Source organism: Salmo trutta, chromosome 27 (genome assembly GCF_901001165.1).
Source record: "Salmo trutta chromosome 27, fSalTru1.1, whole genome shotgun sequence".
In the NCBI taxonomy this organism is placed as follows: Eukaryota; Metazoa; Chordata; class Actinopteri; order Salmoniformes; family Salmonidae; genus Salmo; species Salmo trutta.
Genome location: NC_042983.1, coordinates 26,343,098 through 26,369,938, shown reverse-complemented (window position 1 = coordinate 26,369,938; position 26,841 = coordinate 26,343,098). Strand labels below are relative to the sequence as shown.

Sequence of the window (26,841 nt, the reverse complement as noted above, 5' to 3'; positions counted from 1 at the left end):
CACTTACAGCAGGCCCCAGCTAAACAGGCACAGAGGCAGGGCACACACTTTCATTACAGGAATCATAAGGATAATACACTTTACTGTAATGAAAGTGTAAAACAAATCTTAACAGGCTCATAGGCCACCGGCCATGTCACCCTTTTCACTAATTTTATAAAAAAAATTAAAAATGATGTGTGTCAATTTTCGACCAGCCCACCCAACTAAAAAATGGTCCAGCTCATCTGTCATTTGCCAAAATTGCCAGATGGCCAATCTGCCCCTGCTCCAGGACATATCTACTGAAGTGGATACTACCGTGGATATATACTGTACTATGGTATTATGCACTCCATTTGACAATATAATGTCCTCAGCACCTATGATTTACATCATTATGTTTCTGTTATCTGACAGAAAACACCCGGACCAGAGTCAGACAGGGACAGGACCAGTTCTATAAACACTGTATTTCTTCTCAGTGTAATTGAATTAATGTTTTTGACATCCGGCCCCTTAAGACAGACATATTCTGTGAGACAAGCAGCCACTTAAAACATCTTAAAATGTCCGGTGGAGAACAAAAGGAGCTCTGAGGGCTTCACTGGGTGACTAATATTTGATATTCTGCACTAAAACAAAACGTTTGAAGCTATTTCTAGACAAGACTTGTTTAACAAAGGGCTCCATATTTCTACCCAAACGTCCCATTTGTAAAAACAATGACCACGGTCTGGAGGCCTGACCATGGAAAAGACAAGTCCCAGAGTGGTAATACATGTCTAATATTCTATCTGAGGAGCACATGGCTTCTTGGAAAAGATTTTTCACCATCAGTCGTGGCGGACTTGGCTGGTTGATAACGTTCCGTGACGTGGGTGGATTCAGTTGAATAATAACAGCAAATTAGGGCAAGTTCTCTGGACATTGAGTCTGCAGACGCCAAAACAGAACATCAACAAAACTCATACTTCTTTGGCATTGTATGTTTTTGTCATAGAGTGCATTAAATTGACAATTATCACCTTTAGGCTAAGAGCTCCTGCCCATAATTAGCAAAACTTTTGAGAAACTCATTAATGTAAACACAGAGCATTTTTGCTAAATTAATGAATCAAATGAGTTTCAGTTTACATAATTAAGCAATTCAAAGATTAAAGCTATGTTGCTCTTGTAGCTGCTGCTTAATGGATTCACACACACACACACACACACACACACACACACACACACACACACACACACACACACACACACACACACACACACACACACACACACACACACACACACAGAAAGAGAGTTGGTTTAATAATGGTTTAACATATACAAAACAGGCAATATCTGTACCAACAGAACATAGACAGTGACAACGTCTAAGTGACATATTCCACAGAACAATTGTAACATAGACACAAGAAGTCAGGAAGCAGGTGCAGTTAGTGAGTTTAATGATAACGAACATGGAATGATACAAAACAAGAGAAGCGTCTCACACAAACAATACTACCTGATGATTGACAAAACAGTGCTAGATAAATGGTAAGTAATGAAGGTAGTGATGAAGTCCAGGTGTGACTGTGCAGGTGTGCGTAATGATGGTTGCCAGGTGTGCGTAATGATGGTTGCCAGGTGTGAGTAAAGATGGGTTGCCAGAACCGGTGGATAGTAGACCGGTGACGTTGAGCGCCGGAGCGGGAGGAGAGTTAACAATGAGCACACCCAGTTAGCCATGTGAGCTAACTACAGTAATTGTGAGTGAGCCAAGAGTCAGGATTGTGACTGGCTGCACAGCGAAGCTGCAGAGTTTCAGTCAAGCAGATCCTGTCTGCCTGAGTGATTGGGCTAGGCGCAGGAAGACATGCCAGCTGCCCCACAGACCATGCGTCCATGCACCACCGCACCTGCACACACACACACACACAGAGAGGGCGTATTCCAGATTTACAGACATACTCTGTGCAGGCCTGCTCAGATTTGTAGATATTTGTAATCCCTGGTGATGTGTTTACCTTCTCAGAAATGCCATCAATATGATACAGTATAATGATCTTGTAATCTGCGCAGGCTAGACTGCACTCAATGTGCATTTAGAACTGTCTGTAGGTTACTTGTAACTAGTCAAGTAGTCAATCAACTGACGTGGCCCCTTAATTTGATATCTATGTAAATAAAACAGAGATCAGTGTGACAGTGAATACATCTATTCATAAGGCATGGTATGAAATACAATAGGATATTGATATCTAAATGGAGCAGATAGTGTAAACATTAATTTACTACATTATAATAACCCTGATGCTGTGGCATGGGGAATGGTCATCAATGTAAATCCTCTTACAATCTTGAATTACAGTACTGTTACATCAGTAATACAACCACAACAACATGGGCAACTACATGTAGTGTTCTCAGAGAATACAAAAGACAGCGCATCATGTTGTGAGATTACATGGTATACAACGGCTCCATCTGCTGTAGGAAGCATAGTAATGCTTTTGGGGTTACAGGCTGACTACAGTAACTTGATTGGGTCCATTGTGCTGAAAAAAATATATACTAGTATTTACATGGTGGTTACATTGACAGGTACATTGTAATTACAGTGTAGATACACATTGTTGCATAGTACTTACAACTATAGCTGTTTGGACTTTGTAGGCTATCAATTAGATTTGCAAATAAATTCTAATTGACAGTTGGGCCCAAACCGCCCGTACTACGTGCCAATGTGTACACACACTGTGATTAACCTGTACCTACCAATCTAATAACACTGCAAATAGATCAGCTTTTAGTGTCACAAAGTAATGTGGGACGCTTTGTTATCCTGTTGGGTGTCTGCTCCTCTGATATTGTAGAAACACAACATTCTCATCATTCTCACCCATGTCACATCCTCATACAAGATACAAGCATTTATTGTCTACCCATTTCCAAAACAGGCTTAATCGACAATAATAACATATTATGTTTTAAAGACACACTATCATCACTTTGGTCCTACTGTGGGCTACCTTAGCCAAAACAATCCTCCTGAGGACAAATCATGTCAGTAATATTTTTGGCACTCATTTCACTTAAGAACACTTGTTGTGACTTAACAGAAATGTCAGCATTACACATCTTTAAAGCTTGCTATTTTAATCTGATAAGAAATCTAACAGATTCACATTCTGTTGTCTATTCATAAATAAAATATGCATTTACATGTATTACAAAAATGACACCACACAATCAGGGCAGCTTTTTAAATATCATGTTAACTCATTCACTAAATGAACATTGTTATAAAATATGAACACATACTGTATACACGTCTACAGTAACTTTTATTCTAATATTCAGTGTTGTACCTTCAAGTACCGTACGATACGGTTTACAATTCAGCTAACACTACTACGCAGCTATTCATTTATGACTCAGCAGAAATGAAACGTGATACAGCACTAAAGAGAGTCATCCATAACAACAGGCTTATTGTCCATGCTATTGTCCATGCTACAGTCCTGCAGACGCCCGTACTCAAAATCAAGAACCCCGTCATGTAGTAGACTCCGCTCGTTGGCGTTGTCAAAGCTGTTCTTGCCGTGGATTTGTTTGAGATGTTTGCGGAGCACGGGCTTGTGTGCGAACACCATGTCGCAGTAGTTACAGCGATGGGGCTTGTCTCCACTGTGTAAGTTCTGGTGGTCCAGGAGAGAGCATTTCTGAGTGAAGGTCTTGCCACATATGTTGCATTGAAAGGGCTTGATGCCAGCGTGGACCCGCATGTGCCGGTGCAGGTTACCCTTCTGGGTGAACGTCTTGCCACACAGCAGGCACATGAACAGCTTGTGCATCTTGAGGTGGTTGGCGTAGTTCTCTAGCTGGCGGAACACACGGGCACACTTTGGGCACTGGTGGTACCACTGAAGAGATTTGTCTGAGTTTCGTAGGTGCCCCCCCAGATTAGGTCTCCCTGTGGCTGAGGTGGGTAGTGGGGGGGGGCTGAGCGGGTATCCTGGCATATGTGGTATGGTCATCTCACCAGCCCGGGTGTCCACGGTTGAGTTGATTAGGGAGTGCTGGGGCTCAGGGGAGTGTAATGACGATGGGGGGCTGGTGTGGAAGCACCCTGCAATGGAGGCAGAGGAGCGTTCAGACATCTCCGACACCCGCTCACAAACGGCCTCCACCTTTACGATGGTGATGGGGCTCTCCTCGCCCTCACCCCTGTCTCGCCTCTGGGTCGGGGTCATCGGCTGAATTATCACATCATCATCTTCATCATCCTCCTCCTCCTCACGATTTATTACCTGGGCATGGGGCAACTCCTGTATTTTCTGGATGGGAGAGGCTCTGAGAGTCTCTCCATCTCCTTCCTCCTCCTGAGGCTGCTGTTTCACTTGGCAGTGTCGTGGCTGGATGAACTTCTTGAGAGCCTGGGTGCACTGCTCCACCACGTGGCCCATCTGGAGGAAGCTGGCCACAGTTAGGTAGTTGACCAGCTCCAGCTCAGGCAGCTCCAGGGTGCCTGTGTAGCAGGACAGCAGCAGCCGCAGGCCCACCTCTGCCTCCTGGGTCATGGAGATCTGGACCTCCCTTGTGGACGAGTCCTGAAGGAAGAACTGGTCCCGGAGGAAGGGAGAACCGGCAGCCAACACCACCTTGTGACCGGGAACCTAATAATAATATTTATAAAAAATGTAATAAAATGTATAGCACAATTCATACAGAGACTGCACCTCATGGTGATGTGCCTAATAAAATAATGATAAAAAGAAGATACAAAATATATAAAAACTTGGTAAACAGAAAATGCTTATAATATAAGCAGCAGAGAATGCTTATAATAAGTGCAAAAACACAGGTGGTTGATAGATGTGTACCTCCAGGTCATTGATGCGCACGGTGACATCACAGAAGCGGGTCTGGCGGCGAAGCAGGTTCATCTTCTGCAGCATAGAGTCTCCAAAGGTTCCGAAGCGGAACTGGAGGATCACCTGGTTCTGCTGCTGGGCCATGGACATGGTGGCTTCCTGCAGCTGCCTGCAGGCCTGGTGGGAGAGAGAAAACACAGTGGCAATGCATTTTATAACAGGTATATGGAATATCATGTGGTTAAAATGCATTTTAAGACTTTTTATAAGAATATGATCCCTTTATGAGGTAGTATTATCAGAATTATCCTGATTTAATAACAGCCAGCTTGAGGCAGTTGAAAATGTCCTAGATAGAGACATAATATGTCATTATAAAGGCTTATAAGACATCACAAAGGCTCAAACTACATTATAAGGGTCAAGCATGATGATATGAGAGTGCAACATTAATTTATGTTTCTGAGCAATGACTATCAGTGTAATGTGAAGTGTATCATACCCAAATAGAAAATCATGACATAATATATTCGTTCTTATTATCAAATAAATCTTTGAACAATCAATAATGCTGATATTATAAGAGATCAATATGAAAACTGAAACATATCAAGACGCAAAACAATCTCAATTGATAATATATGATTATTATTCTTAGGCCTATTATTATGCTACGGTGCGGAGCCTAATCGTCAGAAGACAAACTGATGTTAGATAAATATTCAGAAAAAAGGATGTCACTCCATTTGTATCAAACAGAAACACAGCTAGGCGTCATTCATTGTTTTAGTGAAACGATCAAGCAAAAGCATATTATGTCTACTCGGCGTTCTTTCTCTTCATCACGGGAATATAGATGCGGCTCTAAAACAGTGGCCATATTTTACCAGTGTCCCGAATGTATAGACAACAGCATTACTACATTTCAGCGCTAGAGAAAACATTCACCTATCGTCTATTGTCAATAGGAAAATCACGCCTCGAAAACTCGGTAAAATCACTTTACGTTAATCTACTTTTCAATCTAGAATCGTCTTGAAAAGATTGCAGTTTGCCTACAGTGCGGAAGTGCTAGTAAGGAGGTTCGTCACTAGATCCTACAGCCGTAAAGTCATAAACCCCGCCTATTTCTACCGTTTATTTTCCTAAATTAGTTTTTAAAGCTAACCCTAACCTTAACCACACTGCTAACCTTATGCCAAATCCTAACCTTAAATTACGACCAAGAAGCACATATTTATTTTTATACATTTTTACGATAATAGGCAAATTCCCCTTTGTGGCTGTGGTAACTAGTGGAAACCAGTGAGGAGGGGCAGCGCCACAGAGGTTCTAAACCCAGAGACCCAACATCGCGAGACTTCCGGGAACGCTTGCGAAGCAGACACGGCAGACCGGGGTTAAAGAAGTCAATGGGCGCGTTCGAGCGAATCACTTTTGTCAAATTGATGTACATCGTTGGTCACTGTCTTTAAAAAATCACGTGATCAAAGGTCATGAAGTTTTGATAGCAGTAGATGGCAAGTTATGTTTATTTGTACTAATAGCACAAACTCCGAGAACATCGAGTTATAGGATTCAGAAGGGGCGTAGCATTGATGGAGTTCGATGCGCCATGAGTTTGTGCTATTAGTACATAAAAACATTGTGCTAATTTGTACATAAAGTACATAATGAATGAGAGACTGGGTTGCAACTCCTATATAAAATAGTTTTTGATGAAAATGAAAACGTGTCAGTTTGTCACTTTCACGAGTTTGTAATAATGACATTTTCAGCTACATAAAATAACTGGTTTGAATCTAGGCTGTACTATTAGAAATCGATCAAATTAACAACTTAGTTTGAATTTTTCACATCTGTCATTGAGCACGTTTGAGTGGTAAGTCGAACACATTATCGAATCAATCCATGAGCGAGAGTCTCAAATATCACATGAATTTGTATTACTCCATTGTACATGAATCGCAGCAAAATTAGTTGCTGTTCAGTCATGTCTTTGGTCACCTTCGCGTGGGTCAAACAAAAACACCCTTATGAGTGGCTGACAATAGATACTCCTACAATACAGTCGATGGATGCAGGATGAAGTTGGTAACCGTAGCTAGCTAGCTATTTTAAAGTGAATTTGAAAATGTCTTATCTGATAAGAAATTACCAAAAACTAGTAGTTTCTGTATTTCGGCCCGCATAATTCTGGACTATTATTATATTTTAATCAGTTATGTGTATTGCTTTATCATCTTGATTACCAACCATGACGAAACACCCTGTAGGGAGGAGGTGAGGGCACTCAGAGTGTGATGTCAGGAAAACAGCCTCTCACTCAACGTCAACAAAACAAAGGAGATGATCGTGGACTTCAGGAAACAGCAGAGGGAGCACCCCCCTATCCACATCAACAGGACAGCAGTGGAGAAGGTGGAAAGTTTAAAGTTCCTCGGCATACACATCAAGGACAAACTGAAATGGTCCACCCACACAGACAGTGTGGTGAAGAAGGCGCAACAGTTCCTCTTCAACCTCAGGAGGCTGAAGAAATTTGGCTTGTCACCAAAAACACTCACAAACTTTTACAGATGCACAATTGAGAGCATCCTGTCGGGCTATATCACCGCCTGGTACGGCAAAAGCACCGCCCACAACCGCAAGGCCCTCCAGAGGGTGGTGCGGTCTGCACAAAGCATCACCAAGGGCAAACTATCTGCCCTCCAGGACACCTACAGCACCCGATGTCACAGGAAGGCCAAAAAGATCATCAAGGACAACAACCACCCGAGCCACTGCCTGTTCACACCGCTATCATCCAGAAGGCGAGCTCAGTACAGGTGCATCAAAGCTGGGACCGAGAGACTGAAAAACAGCTTCTATCTCAAGGCCATCAGACTGTTAAACAGCCATCACTAACACAGAGAGGCTGCTGCCTACATCAGACTTGAAATCATTGGCCCCTTTATTAAATGAATCACTAGTCACTTAAATAATGGCACTTTAATAATGCTTACTTAATAATTACTCATCTCATATGTATATACTGTATTTTATACAATCTATTGCATCTTGCCTATGCCGCTCTGTCATCGCTCATCCATATATTTATTTTTATACTCTTATTCCATTCCTTTACTTTGATTTGTGTGTATTAGGTAGTTGTGTGGAATTGTTAGACTACATGTTAGATATTGCTGCACTGTCGGAACTAGAAGTACAAGCATTTTTCTGCACTCACAATAACATCTGCTAATCGTGTGTATGTGACCAATACAATTAGCTTTGATTTGATTTGATTAACTGGAAGTGATCTTTATTTGCTCTGGCCAACATTGCTGTTGCAACGTAACGTTAGCATTTTTGTTCCCGGGAGCGTGTAGGCCTTTTAGCAAGCTGTTTAAAAATCTGCTCGCTGTTGTTATCATTTATGTAAAAAGAAAATCAATAATATCAACCGTGTAAGCACATGGAAATACTTTTTAGCAAACTATTTATTTATTTCAGACTCATGACTTAAATGGCGGACTGTGAAACTCAATCTCCCTTGATTCCGTAGTACTGCAACTGACCATATAATAAATCTACTTAATTATGTTGTATTCTACACCAAACCTTTTTTTTTTAACTATTACTCTGAACATATTACTCTGCATCTAATGTGCAAGATGGCACTGACAGAGATGGTCGCCTCGCCTCGTGTTCTTAGGAAACTATGCAGTATTTTGTTTTTTTTATGTATTATTTCTTACATTGTTACCCCAGGAAATCTTACGTCTTATTACATACAGCCGGGAAGAACTATTGGATATAAGAGCAACGCAACTTACCAACATTATTGTTGAATTATTGTTAAACATTATTGTTAAATTTCACTGCTATGCGGATGACACACAGCTGTACATTTCAATGAAACATGGTGAAGCCCCAAAATTGCCCTCGCTAGAAGCCTATGTCTCAGACATAAGGAAGTGGATGGCTGCAAACTTTCTACTTTTAAACTCGGACAAAACAGAGATGCTTGTTCTAGGTCCCAAGAAACAAAGAGATCTTCTGTTGAATCTGACAATTAATCTGGATGGTTGTACAGTCGTCTCAAATAAAACTGTGAAGGACCTCGGCATTACTCTGGACCCTGATCTCTCTTTTGAAGAACATATCAAGACTGTTTCAAGGACAGCTTTTTTCCATCTACGTAACATTGCAAAAATCAGAAACTTTCTGTCCAAAAATGACGTAGAAAAATGAATCCATGCCTTTGTTACTTCTAGGTTGGACTACTGCAATGCTCTACTTTCCGGCTACCCGGATAAAGCACTAAATAAACTTCAGTTAGTGCTAAATACGGCTGCTAGAATCCTGACTAGAACCCAAAAATTTGATCATATTACTCCAGTGCTAGCCTCCCTACACTGGCTTCCTGTTAAGGCAAGGGCTGATTTCAAGGTTTTACTGCTAACCTACAAAGCATTACATGGGCTTGCTCCTACCTATCTTTCCGATTTGGTCCTGCCGTACATACCTACACGTACACTACGGTCACAAGACGCGGGCCTCCTAATTGTTCCTAGAATTTCTAAGCAAACAGCTGGAGGCAGGGCTTTCTCCTATAGAGCTCCATTTTTATGGAATAGTCTGCCTACCCATGTGAGAGACGTAGACTCAGTCTCAACCTTTAAGTCTTTACTGAAGACACATCTCTTCAGTAGGTCCTATGATTAAGTGTAGTCTGGCCCAGGGGTGTGAAGGTGAACGGAAAGGCTGGAGCAACGAACCGCCCTTGCTGTCTCTGCCTGGCCGTTTTCCCCTCTTTCCACTGGGATTCTCTGCCTCTACCCCTATTACAGGGGCTGAGTCACTGGCTTACTGGTATTCTTCCATGCCGTCCCTGGGAGGGGTGCGTCACCTGAGTGGGTTGAGTCACTGACGTGGTCTTCCTGTCTGGGTTGGCGCCCCCCCTTGGATTGTGCCGTGGCGGAGATCTTTGTGGGTTATACTCGGCCTTGTCTCGGGATGGTATGTTGGTGGTTGGAGATATCCCTCCAGGGGTGTGGGGGCTGTGCTTTGGCAAAGTGGCCCTGTCCGGGGGTTTCATCGGATGGGGCCACAGTGTCTCCTGACCCCTCCTGTCTCAGCCTCCAGTATTTATGCTGCAGTAGTTTATGTGTCGGGGGGCTAGGGTCAGTCTGTCACATCTGGAGTATTTCTCTTGTCTTTTCCGGTGTCCTGTGTGAATTTAAATATGCTCTCTCTAATTCTCTCTTTTTCTCTTTCTTTCTTTCTCTCTCTCGGAGGACCTGAGCGCTAGGACCATGCCTCAGGACTACCTGGCTTGATGACTCCTTGCTGTCCCCAGTTCACCTGGCCGTGCTGCTGCTCCACTTCCAACTGTTCTGCCTGCGGCTATGGAACCCTGACCTGTTCACTGGACGTGCTACCTGTCCCAGACCTGCTGTTTTCAACTCTCTAGAGACAGCAGGAGCGGTAGAGATACTCTCAAAGATCGGCTATGAAAAAGCCAACTGACACTTACTCTTGTGTTACTGACTTGTTGCACCCTCGACAACTACTATGATGATTATTATTTGACCATGCTGGTCATTTATGAACATTTGAACATCTTGGCCATGTGCTGTTATAATCTCCACCCGGCACAGCCTGGTTCCTCTCTAGGTTTCTTCCTAGGTTTTGGCCTTTCTAGGGAGTTTTTCCTAGCCACCGTGCTTCTACACCTGCATTGCTTGCTGTTTGGGGTTTTAGGCTGGGTTTCTGTACAGCACTTTGAGATATCAGCTGATGTAAGAAGGGCTAAATAAATACATTTCATTTGATTTGATTATGACCAGGAATACAACTTCCCGAAGCAGATCCTCTCTTCGGACCACCACCCAGACAATGTATCTAATCCCAGCAGATGACTGAAACAATGGCGATGCAGAAGGGGCAGAGGGAGCGGTCTTCTGGTCAGGCTTCGTAAACGGGCACATCGCTTACCACTCCCGAGTATACTACTCGCCAATGTCCTGTCTCTTGACAACAAGGTAGACAAAATTCGAGCAAGGGTTGCCTTCCAGAGAGACATCAGAGAATGTAACATTCTCTGTTTCACAGAAACATGGCTCTCTTGGGATATGTTGTCAGAATCGGTCCAGCCATCGGGCTTCTCCATGCATCGCGCCGACAGAGATTAACACCTCTCTGGGAAGAGGAAGGGCAGGGGTGTATGCTTTATGATTTACAACTCATGGTGTGATCATAACAACACACAGGAACTCAAGTTCTTCTGCTCACCCGACCTAGAATTCCTTACAATCAAATGCCAGCCATTCTACCTACTAAGAGAATTCTCGTCAGTTATAGTCACAGCTGTATACATCCCCCAATCAAGCGAACACCAAGACGGCCCTCAAGGAACTTCACTCGACTCAATGTAAACTGGAAACTATATATCCGGAGGCTGTATTTATTATAGCTGGGGATTTAAAAAAAGCAAATTTGAGATCAATGTTACCTAAATTTTATCAGCATATTGATTGCACAACACATAGGACTAACACTCTCGACCACTGCCGCTCTAACGTTTGCGATGCATACAAAGCCCTCCCCTGCTCTCCCTTCGGCAAATCTGACCACGACGCCATCTTGCTCATTCCGGCTTATAGGCAGAAACTCAAACAGGATATACCAGTGACGAGAACCATTCAACGCTGGTCTGACCAATCGGAAGTCACGCTCCAGGATTGTTTTGATCACACTGACTGGAATATGTTCTAGTCAGCCTCAGTGAACGACATTGATCTATATGCTGACTCGGTGAGTGCGTTTAGAAATAATTTCATTGGAGATGTCGGAACCACTGTGACTATTAAAACCTACCCTAACCAGAAACCATGGCTGGATGGCGGCATTCGCAAAAAACTGAATGCGCGATCCATCGCATTTAACCATGGAAAGAGGTCTGGTGATATGGCTGAATATAAACAGTGTAGTTATTCCCTCCGCAAGGCAATCAAACAAGCGAAATGATGGTACAGGGACAAGGTGGAGTCGCAATTCAACGGCTCAGACACGAGACGTATGTGGTAGGGTCTACAGGAAATCACGGACTACAAAAATAAAAACAGCCATATCATGGATACCGACGTCACGCTTCCAGACAAACTAAACACCTTCTTTGCCTGCTTTGAGGATAATACAGTGTCCCCGTATCAGCTCGCTAACAAAGCCTGTGCCCCCCTCCTTCTCAGTGGCTGACGTGAGTAAAACATTTAAACATGTTGACCCACGCAAGGCTGCTGGCCCAGACGACATCCCTAGCCGCATCCTCAGAGCATGTGCAGACCAGTTGGCTGATGTGTTTACGGACATATTTAACTGCTCCCTATCCCAGTCTGTTGGTCCTATATGATTCAAGATGGCTACCATTGTTCCTGTACCCAAGAAGGCAAAGATAACTGACCTAAATGACTACCGCCCCGTAGCACTCACTTCTGTCATCATGAAGTGCTTTGAGAGGCTAGTCAAGGATCATATCCCTGCCACTTTACCGGCCACCCTAGACCCACATCAGTTTGCATTCCGCCCTAACAGGTCCACAGATGACGCAATCGCCATCGCACTGCACACAGCCCTATCCCATCTGGACAAAAATAATACCTATGTAAGAATGCTGTTCATTGACTACAGCTCAGCATTCAAAACCATAGTACCCTCCAAGCTCATCATCAAGCTGGAGGCCCTGGGTCTCAACCCCTCCCTGTGCAACTGGGTCCTGGACTTTCTGACGTGCTGCCCCCAAGTGGTGAAGGTAGGAAACAACATCTCCACTTCACTTATCCTCAACACTGGGGCCCCACAAGGGTGTGTGCTCAGCCCTCTCCTCTACTTCCTGTTCACCCACGACTGCGTGGCCATGCACGCCTCCAACTCAATCATCAAGTTTGCAGACGACACAACAGTAGCGGGCTTGATCACCAACAACGACGAGGCAGCCTACAGGGAGGAGGTGAGGGCACTCATAATGTGGTGTCAAGAAAACAACCTCTCACTCAACGCAAACAAAAGACGGGAGATGATCGTGGACTTCAGGAAACAGCAGAGGGAGCACCCCCCTATCCACATCGATGGGTCAGCAGTGGAGAAGGTGGAAAGTGTTAAGTTCCAGGGCGAACACATCAAGGACAAACTGAAATGGTCCACCCACACAGACAGTGTGGTGAAGAAGGCGCAACAGCGCCTCTTCAACCTCAGGAGGCTGAAGAAATGTAGCTTGTCACCCAAAACCCTGACAAACTTTTACAGATGCACAATCGAGAGCATCCTGTTGGGCTGTATCACAGCCTGGTACGACAACTGCACCGCCCACAACCGCAAGGCTCTCCAGAGGGTTGTGCGGTCTGCACAACACATTACCAGGGGCAAACTACCTGCCCTCCATGACACCTACAGCACCCGATGTGAGGTGTATCAGGTATATGAGGTGTATCAAAGCTGGGACCGAGAGATTGAGAAACAGCTTCTATCTCATGGCCATCAGACTGCTAAAAAGCAATCACTAACTCAGAGAGGCTGCTGCCCACATTGAGACCCAATCCCTGGACACTTAAACGGATCACTAGTCACTTTAAACAATGCCACTTTAAATAATTCCACTTTAATAATGTTTACATATCTTACATTACTCATATCACATGTATATACTGTATTTTATACCATCTACTGCACCTTGCCTATGCCGCTCGGCTATCGCTCATCCATATATTTATATGTACATATTCTTATTCGCCCCTTTAGATTTGTGTGTATTAGGTAGTTGGGGAATTGTTAGATTATTTGTTAGATATTACTGCACTGTTGGAATTAGAAGCACAAGCATTTCGCTACACTCGCATTAACATCTGCTAACCATGTGTATGTGACCAATAACATTTTATTTTATTTTGACAATAATAGAAGAAACAATTGTATTTTACATTTTAATTATATCTGTGATAGTGTAGCTTGTTTATTTATTGGCCTATATGCGTCCAATAGAAAAAATACTGGTATATTTATTTAACTAGGCAAGTCTGTTATGAACAAATTCTTATTTACAATGATGGCCTACCCCGACCAAACCCTAACCCAGACAGCGCTGGGCTAATTGTGCACCGCCCTATAGAACACCCAATCACAGACAGTTGTGATACAGCCTGGAATTGAACCAGGGTCTGTAATGACACCTCTAGCACTGAGATGCAGGGGCTTAGACCGCTGCGCCACTCGGGAGCCCATGTCTGTCCTGACTGCACAACCATTAAAATGATCACAGAGAAAATTATTTGAGTCTTAGTAGTTGCTCAGTGAAACATATTTGACAGTATATTGAGATGTTAGTCTCAGTACACTCAAAAAAAGAGTGCTTTGGTGCACCATTTGTGCCTGTAGGGGAACCCTCTAAAAAAGGTTCCTAATCGAACCATTTAAGATCAGATACAACTCTTTCTTTCTGAGTGCAGATTATTCATTGTCCCACAGCTCACTGTCTTTATTGATGATCAGGTAAAACACAGAATGTTGTAGCCTAAGTTTGTGCGCTGTGACAGCATCAGTGGCAGGATCAGTGGACTAGACTGTGAAGGCTTACTGTCCAAGTCTACAGGGATGTGACCCGGCAATAGTGCAACCAAAAACACTATATTAGTTTGGCAACACTGCCCTACAAAGGCAAAACGCAGTAACTACGAATTTGGTAAAAACATATTTGTTCTGTTGTAATGGTTTCCTGACACGAACAAGCCAGTTGATCAGAATATATCATGTATTATTAGAAATTGCTGTCAGTCTAGACAGAAAAACAAGTCAGATTTAGCAGTAAAAGAAATGGAGTAGTTCCTGTTTTTTGCATTTGTAGGGCAGAAGTGGGAGCCTAATAATCATATGTTTACAATCAATACTATATATTTATTTATTATTTAACTAGGCAAGTCAGTAAAGAAAAAAAGCATATTTACAATGACAGCCTAACCCAATTGTGCACCGCCCTATGGGACTCCCATTCATGGCCAGTTGTGATGCATCCTTGAATCAAACCAGGATCTGTAGTGAAGCCTCTAGCATTGAGATGCAGTGCCTTAGACCACTGCACCACTCAGGTGCCCAAGCAGCTATACAATATACTGTATAGCAACTATACAATAAAATATAGGCCTACAACATTTTACAATCATATGGGAACCCAGTCTAAGTCGGCTACCCCTCAAGTGCGGTCATAGAAATAAATAAGAAAACTATTGCATTAGGTAAAATGGACATCCTAAATCTTTCTGTTGAGCACTTTGGCATTACAAGGCAGTTGATAAAAGTACTCCTAGAGTCATTGGAAAGACTATACAGATATCCAGTTTCTGTCTGCTTCTCTGCTCTGTCATGACCTCCAGAGAGTCTGGAGTCAGGCCAGTAACTAACTCCAATAACTGAATCAGCCTTCTTAATCAGTTTATTGATCTTGTTCCTGATGTGGACAATTTAAATATGACATGATGGTATGAGTATGATTAAAAAAATGTGCCTTTTGTGTTCATATTGACAGACTATAAAGATGCACATTGTCCTCAATTTCAATAAAAAAACGCACAAAGAAAGAAAAGAACAGAAGCTGGAAAAAATAGGGACATTGTGCATGTGTTCCATTCAGAGTGTGAATGGGCAAGACAAAACATTTAAGTGCCTTTGAACGGGGTATGGTAGTAGGTGCATGGCGCAACCCGGTTTGAGTGTTTCAAGAACTGCAACACTGTATCAAGAATGGTCCACCACCCAAATGGTCCACCACCCAAAGAACATCCAGCTAACTTGACACAACTGTGGGAAGCATTGGAGTCAATATGGGCCAGCATCCCTGTGCAACGCTTTTGACACCTTGTAGAGTCCATGGCTCAATGAATTGAGGCTATTCTGAGGGCAAAGGGGGAGGGGGGGTTGCAAGTGCAACGCAATATTAGGAAGGTGTTCTTAATATTTTGTACATTCGGTGTACATGCAAAATAATGTCATATTGCAACGAGAACATAGCATTTTCCAAACAACATCATATGACTCTATAAAGGAATACCCCAATAAAGTGCTGTAACGGATGGATGCAGATTAACACAAATATTGATGGTTGTCCTTCTGGAAGGTTCTCCCATCTCCACAGAGGAACTCTAGAGCTCTGTCAGAGTGACCATTGGGTTCTTGGTCACCTCCCTGAACGAAGGCCCTTCTCCTCCGATTGCTCAGTTTGGCCAGGCAGCCAGCTCTAGGAAGAGTCTTGGTGGTTCCAAACGTCTTCCAGTTAAGAATGATGGAGGCCACTGTGTTCTTGGGGACCTTCAATGTTGCAGACTTTTTTGGGAACCCTTCCCCAGATCTCTGCCTGTCTTGGAACTCTACCGACAATTCCTTCGACCTCATGGCTTGGTTTTTGCTCTGACATGCACATGCCTTTCCAAATCATGGCCAATCAATTGAATTTACCACAGGTGGACTCCAATGAAATTGTAGAAACATCTCAAGGATGCTCAATGGAAACAGGATTCACTTGAGCTCATAGCAAAGGGTCTGAATACTTATGTAAATAAGGTATTTCTGTTTTTTATATGTAATATATTTGCCAACATTTCTAAAAACCTGTTTTCACTTTGTCATTTTGTGGTATTGCGTGTAGGTTGATGAGAAAAAAAAATAAGGCTGTAAAAATTGGGGAAAAGTCAAGGGGTCTGAATACTTTCCGAATGCACTGTACCCTACCGGGACCTGGGAAGATCCAATCCGAAAAACGGGAGCCGCGGAGCAGACAACTTGCGCCATACGGCTAAAGCCAATTTTGCGAGAATAAATGTGAGACACGGCGTGCTCTGATGTACGGATGTATATGAACCGCGAGCACGTCCTCCTTTCCTTCCAGTGAAAATGAATGGGAAGCGGTGTTTCACCGCACGGCACTGCTTGCTAGTAAACACGAGGCATTCGCCTGCGCAGAGCGTGAGGGATATAATCCACACTTTCAACCGTAGTGACCGTCTGAAAGGTATGAAGTAGAACAACACTTAAAAATTGATCAGGAACATACCGATTAAGTATGACTTTTCTTGCCAGCTAATGAATGTATGCACTAGACATATTTTTGAAGTTTATTGACCTGACAGCCCATGTACACTTGCACAAGATGCCGGGCGGTGAAACATCGCTTCCCATTCATTTCAATGGAAGGAAAGCGGAGAGGGCGGTGACCGTTTGGCGGTGCGAACGCGGCGTGGGAGGAGGTGAAAAACATAAAGTTTTCCCAACATTATGAAAATCACCAGCAATAACCGCTGGGCGATGGCCAATCATATGTATTATTCTTTATTTAACCAGGTAGGCAAATTGAGAACAAGTTCTCATTTACAATTGCGACCTGGCCAAGATAAAGCAAAGCAGTTCGACACATACAACAACACAGAGTTACACATGGAGTAAAACAAACATACAGTCAATAATACAGTAGAACAATAAGTCTATATACAATGTGAGCAAATGAGGTGAGTTAAGGGAGGTAAAGGCAAAAAAGGCCATGGTGGCAAAGTAAATACAATATAGCAAGTAAAACACTGGAATGGTAGATTTGCAGTGGAAGAAAGTGCAAAGTAGAAATATAAATAATGGGGTGCAAAGGAGCAAAATAAATAAATAAATACAGTAGGTGAAGCGGTAGTTGTTTGGGCTAAATTATAGATGGGCTATGTACAGGTGCAGTGATCTGTAAGCTGCTCTGACAGCTGGTGCTTAAAGCTAGTGAGGGAGATAAGTGTTTCCAGTTTCAGAGATTTTTGTAGTTCGTTCTAGTCATTGGCAGCAGAGAACTGGAAGGAGAGGCCGAGTGGTTCCCATGACGAATTTGACGCTATGCGACCCAAGGCTTGAGACTTTCTTCAGCAAAGATGGCTGACAAAAATACTAGGATGGAAGCAGATGTAAGTGATTATAACGTCATAACTAATCATGCAAAAAATGTACAGTTGACAGGAATATGTTAGTTAATGTAGAGAAACGATTATGCATATTTATTTGTCATAAAGTTAATTTACGAAGATCGCAATTGAACAAGCTAGCTGACTAGCTAACATTAGCCTGCTAGCTGGCTAGCTTTATGGGTGTTGTGACATGAGTATGAAATTGTAATTCTGATTGTTTAATGTTTTAGGGACTCCTGAAACAACCAGCATACCAGGCTGTCGTCTAGTGAAACAGTGGATGTAAAGAATCTAGCTAGCTGAAGCATTTACTGCAAATTGAATGTACAATTGTGTAAGCTTGCCTTGCTGATATTTGCCATGCAATGCAGATTAAATAACATAGCTAGCTAACTATTTTCTTGCTTATTGTGCAGTGGAGGATAACAATACCTGTATGCCTATGGATGTGTAGCTAGCTTTGTAGCTGATCTGTGTACGGACCCTAAAACGTTTGGTATACATATTAGTTCAGAGCCTAGCTATGAACCTCAGCTATCATAACCAGTTGTATCAATTTCAAAACCTTCTGAATGACGTTAATGAAGACTATGGATTGAGTAGAATATAATATACAGTTGTCGGAAGTTTACATACGCCTTAGCCAAATACATTTAAACTCAGATTTTCAGAATTCTTGACATTTAATCCTTGTAAAAATTCCCTGTTGTCACGAATCCCACCGAAGGTGGCTCCCCTGCCTGCTCGGGCGGCGGTGGTCGTCGCCGGCCTACTAGCCGCTGCTGATCCCTTTTTCCTTTTCGGTTGGTATGTCTTATTGTTTGCACCTGTTCCTTACTTGTGTATCTTGATTTATGGTTATTTGAGCCTGTTTAGCCCGCCCAGGTTTGTGCGGGATTATTTTCGTCATGTGCTTTTTTTGGATGTGCTGGCGATCTGCTTGAGTTATTTTATTTCCGAACTGTGGACCCGTTGTGTATGGGTTGGGCACTTAGTTCTCACGCCTGTTGTGTTGGCGTCGACCGTTGTCGAACCAGAGAAAAATAAAAGTCATTTTTCTTACCTCTGCTCTCTGCGCCTGACTCCTACCACCACTCCTAGCATTCGTGACACCTGTCTTAGGTTAGTTAGAATCACCACGTTATTTTAAGAATGTGAAATGTCAGAATAATAGTCAAGATAATTATTTCTTTCAGCTTTTATTTCTTTCATCACATTCCCAGTGGGTCAGAAGTTTACATACACTCAATTAGTATTTTGTAGCATTGCCTTTAAATTGTTTAACTTGGGTCAAACGTTTCGGGTAGCCTTCCACAAGCTTCCCACAATAAGTTGGGTGAATTTTGGCCCATTCCTCCTGTCAGAGCTGGTGTAACTGAGTCAGGTTTGTAGGCCTCCTTGTGTAACCGATGTGAAATGGCTAGTTAGTTAGCGGTGGTGCGCGCTAATAGCATTTCAATCAGTGACGTCACTCGCTCTGAGACTTGAAGTAGGGTTTCCCTGCGGCATTTGTGGCGCGATGGGTAATGATGCTTCGTGGGGTGTCAGTTGTTGATGTGTGCAAGGGTTCCTGGTTCGAGCCCGGGTTGGGGCGAAGAGAGGGACGGAACCTACACTGTTACACTTACTCGCACACAATTTTTCAGTTCTGCCCACACATTTTCTATAGTGTTGAGGCCAGGGCTTTGTGATGGCCACTCCAATACCTTGACTTTGTTGTCCTTAAGCCATTTTGCCACAACTTTGGAAGTACGCTTTAACTTCCTGACTGATGTCTTGAGATGTTGCTTCAATATATCCACAATTTTCCTCCCTCATGATGCTATCTATTTTGTAAAGTGCACCAGATCCTCCTGCCGCAAAGCACCTCCAAAACATGATGCTGCCACCCCCGTTCTTCACGGTTGGGATGGTGTTCTTCGGCTTGCAAGCATCCCCCTTTTTCCTCCAAACATAATGGTCATTATGGCCAAACAGTTCTATTTTTGTTTCATCAGACCAGAGAACATTTCTCCAAAAAGTATTTTCTTTGTCCCCATGTGCAGTTGCAAACTGTAGTCTGGCTTTTTTATGGCGGTTGTGGAGCAGTGGCTTCTTCCTTGCTGAGAGGCCTTTCAGGTTATGTTGATATAGGACTCGTTTTACTGTGGATATAGATACTTTTGTACCTGTTTCCTTCAGCATCTTCACAAGGTCCTTTGCTGTTGTTCTGGGATTGATTTGCACTTTTCGCACCAAAGTACGTTCATCTCTAGGAGACAGAACGCGTCTCCTTTCTGAGCGGTATGACGGCTGCGTGGTCCCATGGTGTTTCTACTTGCGTACTATTGTTTGTACAGATGAACATGGTACCTTCAGGCGTTTGGAAATTGCTCCCAAGGATGAACCAGACTTGTGGAGGTCTACAATTCTTTTTCTGAGGTCTTGGCTTGATCTCTTTTGATTGTCCAATGATGTCAAACAAAGAGGCACTGAGTTTGAAGGTAGGCCTTGAAATACATCCACAGGTACACCCCCAATTAACTCAAAGTATGTAAATTAGCCTTTCAGAAGCTTCTAAAGCTATGACATAATTTTCTGGAATTTTCCAAGCTGTTTAAAGGCACAGTCAATTTAGTGTATGTAAACTTCTAAACCACTGGAATTGTGATACAGTGGATTATAAGTGAAATTATCTGTCTGTAAACAATTGTTGGTAAAAAATACTTGTGTCATGCACAAAGTAGATGTCCTAACCGACTTGCCAAAACTGTAGTTTGTTAACAAGAAATTTGTGGAGTGGTTGAAAAACGAGTTTTAATGACTCCAACCTAAGTGTATGTAAACTTCCGACTTCAACTGTAACTTTGTGCCAAGGATGTAAGTCGTATATACAGTACATGTAGTTATTACCATGCATGAGATCCTCACATTGAAGCCTGTATACATTTAATATTTTCACTGATCATGTACTCTACCTTGGCAAATAAAGGTGCAGTTCAGGTATGAATGTCTTTGAGATTATTTTTCAATCATATCCAATACCAGGAGTATCAAATTAGTCTTTGCTACTGTGTCTGCATGTATGTATTACAATTATACACTTCAACAGTGTTTACCAATCTTGGTCCTGGTACATCAATGGTTACACTAAATATGCAATGGACTAGAAACATGATTTAACTAGTTAAGGCTCATTTGTAATTCATATATACAGAAATATTATTTTAAAAAACTGTACACTACACTTCCTATGCATCATGTAAAAACTCTAAAACCGGTTCATCTCAATGTCTAAATTCCTTCATCCGTATCGATCTGATAAACACAGGATAGGTGTAGTATTTCATCAAATGAGAGACTTAATTTCAACCAGAAGAGAATGTGAAACGCTTTATTGAAAGAAGTTAATTATCCAAGTGTTATAAATACATGCATTATAAATATTATAATTGTGATATTATGAATACAAGTTCAATATTTACTTCAATATGCTGTGCATTATTAAAACAGGAAGAAAGAGGTGGCAAGATTGGTGTGAAAGAGGTAAGGACATAGGAGCAGGGAAGGCAGCATGTGATTAATGAATCACAGTGCTACCCTAACATTCTCTCAGTTCATCACAATTACATAAGTGTCTCTAGTGGTCTCCTAACCAGCCTTGGGGTCCCAATCGCCCCGAAGGTTATCTTAATAGCGGGTGAGGTGGCGATGACGGGACTGGCATCCTCTCTCACATCAAAACATACCTGCAGACGAGAGACAGATGGCGAGAGATATAATAAAAAAAGACTTAAACATGCTAACACTGTCAGTCTTCAATCATCAGGAGGTGAAATGCAAAACTGACCTTGGATCATTACCTCGGGGACTACTGCATCTCTATCTGTATTTCAATGTTAAGCATATCTTTAATAATACTTCCTGTTGACCTGACCAAGTGACCTCTCACCTCTGATCATGCTGTGCCCTCTATGTAGCCAGTTCAGATGCAGGAGGGGTTCACTGACACAGCTGCTATAACCTAGAGGATTTAGGGAGAAGGGGAGAGAGGGATATGTGTGTTGCCTCACCTGGTGTCCACACTAAGTGGCTGCAGAGTACTCTATGCTGAAAAACATGAACGGACACACGAGGACAAACAATATAGCGTAGTTATAGAAATAATGAAGTGTCTTACTGTTCTCCATGGTTGGCCCTCTTGCCTTTTCTTTGAAGGTGGAAGGAGCCACAGCTATACTGCTTACTGCACAACATAATCAATCAATCAGATTGATACATGAGTGTGTAGGTGTGGGTTATAGGGTGTCTAATTGTTCAGCATTTTTTTGGATATCGGTGATTTTAAAATAGCCTGTTTTGTTTTTGTACATACATCACACCCTTACCTAAACAGCACCCTCACCTGAGAAGTAGAAATCAAAGTGATAGAAAATGGGAATTGAATAACTGCAGTTGACATAGCTAAGTAAAAGGAAGAATACTCTTATTGCAATGTGGATGGCTCTTAGAAGAGCCTTTGGTTGTGCATAGTGTAGTCTATGGTGTTGCCAGGGAACAGCAACCTCTTCGAAGAAGTAAGAGGTGAAGATCTCCCGCACACGGATTACCTGTCTTGCTGCGTTGTTGGACCGCATCCTTGAAACATCCTGCAGAGCAGGAGACTTCTCCTCTGGCACACAGCGGCGAGCTAAAGATCCCCTCCTGGTCCTCGTGTCCATGCTCATGAAGTTATGAAGGACATAGGTAGCCATCACACGCCTGAATTCCTCCAGGAGGCAGTCCCAGATGGCCCTGGTCACCCAACCTTGCAGTGCTCTACACGGTAACTTGGATCACATGATCCAAGATGGCGTAGCAGTCAGACGTCTTTGTGTTGGCCCGTGTGGCTCAGTTGGTAGAGCATGGTGTTTATAGCGCCAGGGTTGTGGGTTCGATTCCCACGGGAGACCAGTATGGAGAGAAAAAACAATGTAGGAAATCTATGCACTCACTACTTACTGTAAGTCGCTCTGGATAAGAGCTTCTGCTAAATGACTAAAATGTTTAAAAAAATGTCTTTGTCTCGTCCCATGTGTATATCTTTTTCTTCGCATTCTTTTTAATATTTTTCCTAAACCTCAACTTCAAAATACTCTCCTGCAACCCGCCTCACCCAATGTGGTGTGGATCTGTTTTCTTTTCTAAAGTATTTCTATTTACCTCAGAACTGGAAAACCTCAACTGAAGCTAGCTAACTAGCTACCAGCTATCAGTCAGCTAACCACTGCTAGCGGTCATCAGCTAACCTTTAGCTCGGAAAGCTCTCGCCAGTTCGTACAACGTGTTTCAAACCAGAGCATACAGGACCTATTTTTCTCTCCATAACCCCGGACTCCTACCGCAAACTCTGAAACTTTTCATCTGGATCATCGCAGCTAGCTAACTGCAACCCGGGTTGACTACTCCTGGCTAATGTTTCGGTCCCGGAGCTAGCACCAACTAGCCTGGAGCTAGACCATGCTAGACCCATCTCCCGGCTAGGGCTCCTGGGCTACTCCTGAAGCCCACTCCTCGGCTACAATATCCGGGCCCCTACTACTGCCGGTACGGGGCATGGAACCCCGCCGATCCTTCATGACTGGAATACCGACATAATCTGCCCGAAGATCCCAACAGGCCCCTCAGGCGCGATGTCCCCTGAAGGCCCATTCTGCTAACCGCGGCCTGCTAGCTATCTAGAGCATTTTGGACTGTTAGCTGATCCATCAGCCAGTTTCTTGGACCACTATACCCATTTTGCCAATTAGACTTGGACCCCTCTGCAACTTGGAACCCTACTAATTCCATGACCGGTCTATCGACGTCACCTCACGAGGAGGCAAAAACAGACTTTCCCCCATCGCGACGTCCATCTAACGCCCTTATGCTAGCTTGCTAGCCCCGGCCTGCTAACTGTCTGAAACACCGTGTCCCCAGCTAGCCCAACCACTCACTGGACCCATACGATCACTTGGCTACGCATGCCTCTCCCTAATATCAATATGCCTTGTGCATTACTGTCCTGGTTAGTGATTACTGTCTTATTTCACTGTAGAGCCTCTAGCCCTGCTCAATATGCCTTAACCAACCATGTTGTTCCACATCCCACATATGCGATGACATCACCTGGTTTAAACGTCTCTGGAGACTATATCTCTCTCATCATTACTCAATGCCTAGGTTTACCTCCAATGTACTCTCTTCCTACCATACCTTTGTATGTACATTATGCCTTGAATCTATGCTATCGTGCCCAGAAACATGCTCCCTTTACTCTCTGTTCTAGACGGCCAGTTCTTATAGCCTTTAGCCGTACACCGATCCTACTTCTCCTCTGTTCCTCTGGTGATGTAGAGGTTAATCCAGGACCTGCAGTGCCTAGCTCCACTCCTATTCCCCAGGTGCTCTCATTTGTTGACTTCTGTAACCGTAAAAGCCTTGGTTTCATGCATGTTAACATTAAAAGCCTACTCCCTAATTCTGCTTTATTCACTGCTTTAGCACATTCTGCCAACCCGGATGTCTTAGCCGTGTCTGAATCCTAGCTTAGGAAAACCACCAAAACCCCTGAAATTTCCATCCCTAACTATAACATTTTCCGCCAAGATAGAACTGCCAAAGGGGGCAGAGTTCCAATCTACTGAAGAGAGAGCCTGCAGAGTTCTATTTAACCTGTTAGGGCTAGGGGGCAGTATTTTCACGGCTGGATAAAAAACGTACCCGATTTAATCTGATTATTAGTCCTGCCCAGAAACTAGAATATGCATATAATTATTAGCTTTGGATATAAAACACCCTAAAGTTTCTAAAACTGTTTGAATGGTGTCTGAGTATAACAGAACTCATTTGGCTGGCAAAAACCTGAGAGATTCCTTTACAGGAAGTGGCCTGTCTGACCATTTCTTGTCCTTCTTTGTCATCTCTATTCATTACAAAGGATCTCTGCTGTTACGTGACACTTCCTACGGCTCCAATGGGCTCTCAGAGCCCGGGAAAAACCTGAATGACGTAATTCAAAGCCCTGGCTGAAACACACGAGCGGTTTTGCTAAGTGGTCTATCAGCAGACAAAAGTCTTGGGCGCGTGCACTGGCCGCCCCCGCCTTTCTGTTTTTCCCTCTTTTTACCGAAACACAGATTCCCGGTCGGAATATTATCGCTTTGTTACGAGATAAATTGCATAAAAATTGATTTTAAACAGCGGTTGACATGCTTCGAAGTACGGTAATGGAATATTTAGATTTTTTTTGTCACGAAATGCGCAATGCTCACGACCCTGATTTACCATTTCTGGTAAGTGTCTAGAACGCACGAACAAAACGCCGCTGTTTGGATATAACGATGGATTATTTGGGACCAAACCAACATTTGTTATTGAAGTAGAAGTCCTGGGAGTGCATTCTGACGAAGAACAGGAAAGGTAATAACATTTTTCTTATAGTAAATGTGATTTTGGTGAAGGCTAAACTTGCCGGGTGTCTAAATAGCTAGCCCGTGATGGCTGGGCTATGTACTTAGAATATTGCAAAATGTGCTTCATCCGAAAAGCTATTTTAAAATCGGACATATCGAGCGCATAGAGGAGTTCTGTATCTATAATTCTTAAAATAATTGTTATGCTTTTTGTGAACGTTTATCATGAGTAATTTAGTAAATTGTTAGTAAATTCCCCCGGAAGTTTGCGGGGGTATGCTAGTTCTGAACGTCACATGCTAATGTAAAAAGCTGATTTTTGATATAAATATGAACTTGATTGAACAAAACATGCATGTATTGTATAACATAATGTCCTAGGTGTGTCATCTGATGAAGATCATCAAAGGTTAGTGCTGCATTTAGCTGTCTTCTGGGTTTTTGTGACATTATATGCTAGCTTGAAAAATGGGTGTCTGATTATTTCTGGCTGGGTACTCTGCTGACATAATCTAATGTTTTGCTTTCGTTGTAAAGCCTTTTTAAAATCGGACAGTGTGGTTAGATTAACGAGAGTCTTGTCTTTAAATAGCTGTAAAATAGTCATATGTTTGAGAAATTGAAGTAATAGCATTTCAAAGGTATTTGAAAATCGCGCCACAGGATTCAACTGGCTGTTACGTAGGTGGGACGATTTGGTGCCACCTAGCCCAGAGAGGTTAACTATCCAGGTCTGTACCAAAACAATTAGAGCTTCTACTTCTAAAAATTCACCTTTCCAGAAACAAGTCTCTCACTGTTGCTGCTTGCTATAGATCACCCTCTGCCCCCAGTTGTGCCCTGGACACCATATGTGAATTGATTGCCCCCCATCTATCTTCTGAGCTCGTGCAGCTAGGTGACCTAAACTGGGACATGCTTAACACCCCGGCCATCCTACAATCTAAACTTGATGCCCTCAATCTCACACAAATTATCTATGAACCTACCAGGTACAACCCCAAATCCGTAAACACGGGCACCCTCATAGATATCATCCTAACTAACTCGCCCTCCAAATACACCTCTGCTGTTTTCAACCAAGATCTCAGCGCTCACTGCCTCATTGCCTGCATCCGTAGCGGGTCTGCGGTCAAACGACCACCTCTCATCACTGTCAAATGCTCCCTAAAACACTTCAGCGAACAGGCCTTTCTAATCGACCTGGCTGGGGTATCCTGGAATGGCATTGACCTTATCCCGTCAGTAGAAGATGCCTGGTTATTCTTTTAAAAGTGCCCTCCTCACCATCTTAAATAAGCATGCTCCATTCAAAAAATGTAGAACCAGGAATAGATATAGCCCTTGGTTCACTCCAGACCTGTCTGCCCTTGACCAGCACAAAAACATCCTGTGGTGTTCTGCATTAGCATCGAATAGCCCCCGTGATATGCAACTTTTCAGGGAAGTTAGGAACCAATATACACAGGCAGTTAGGAAAGCTAAGGCTAGCTTTTTAAAACAGAAATTTGCATCCTGTAGTACAAACTTAAAAAAGTTCTGGGACACTGTAAAGTCCATGGAGAATAAGAGCACCTCCTCCCAGCTGCCCACTCCCAAGCATTTTTCTACGGCTGGCCATGC

At 43.0% G+C, this 26,841-nt stretch overlaps 1 protein-coding gene across 3 annotated transcripts; it reads right to left on the bottom strand.

Moving 5' to 3' along the window:
- Positions 1 to 1,411: 1,411 nt before the first annotated feature.
- On the bottom strand, positions 1,412 to 5,932 carry zbtb26 (zinc finger and BTB domain containing 26). 3 transcript variants are annotated; one of them, XM_029717496.1, is made up of 3 exons: positions 5,347 to 5,932; positions 4,854 to 5,021; positions 1,412 to 4,646 (listed from the first exon to the last, which is right to left on the bottom strand). In XM_029717496.1, the coding sequence occupies exons 2-3, from the start codon at positions 4,992 to 4,994 to the stop codon at positions 3,432 to 3,434; spliced, it is 1,356 nt and encodes a 451-aa protein (XP_029573356.1). In that variant the 5' UTR covers positions 4,995 to 5,021; positions 5,347 to 5,932; the 3' UTR covers positions 1,412 to 3,431. The 3 variants fall into 3 exon arrangements, with proteins under 3 accessions (XP_029573356.1, XP_029573357.1, XP_029573355.1); XM_029717497.1 differs by having other exon boundaries at positions 5,793 to 5,932; XM_029717495.1 differs by having other exon boundaries at positions 4,854 to 5,932.
- Between the last annotated feature and the right edge of the window lie 20,909 nt (positions 5,933 to 26,841).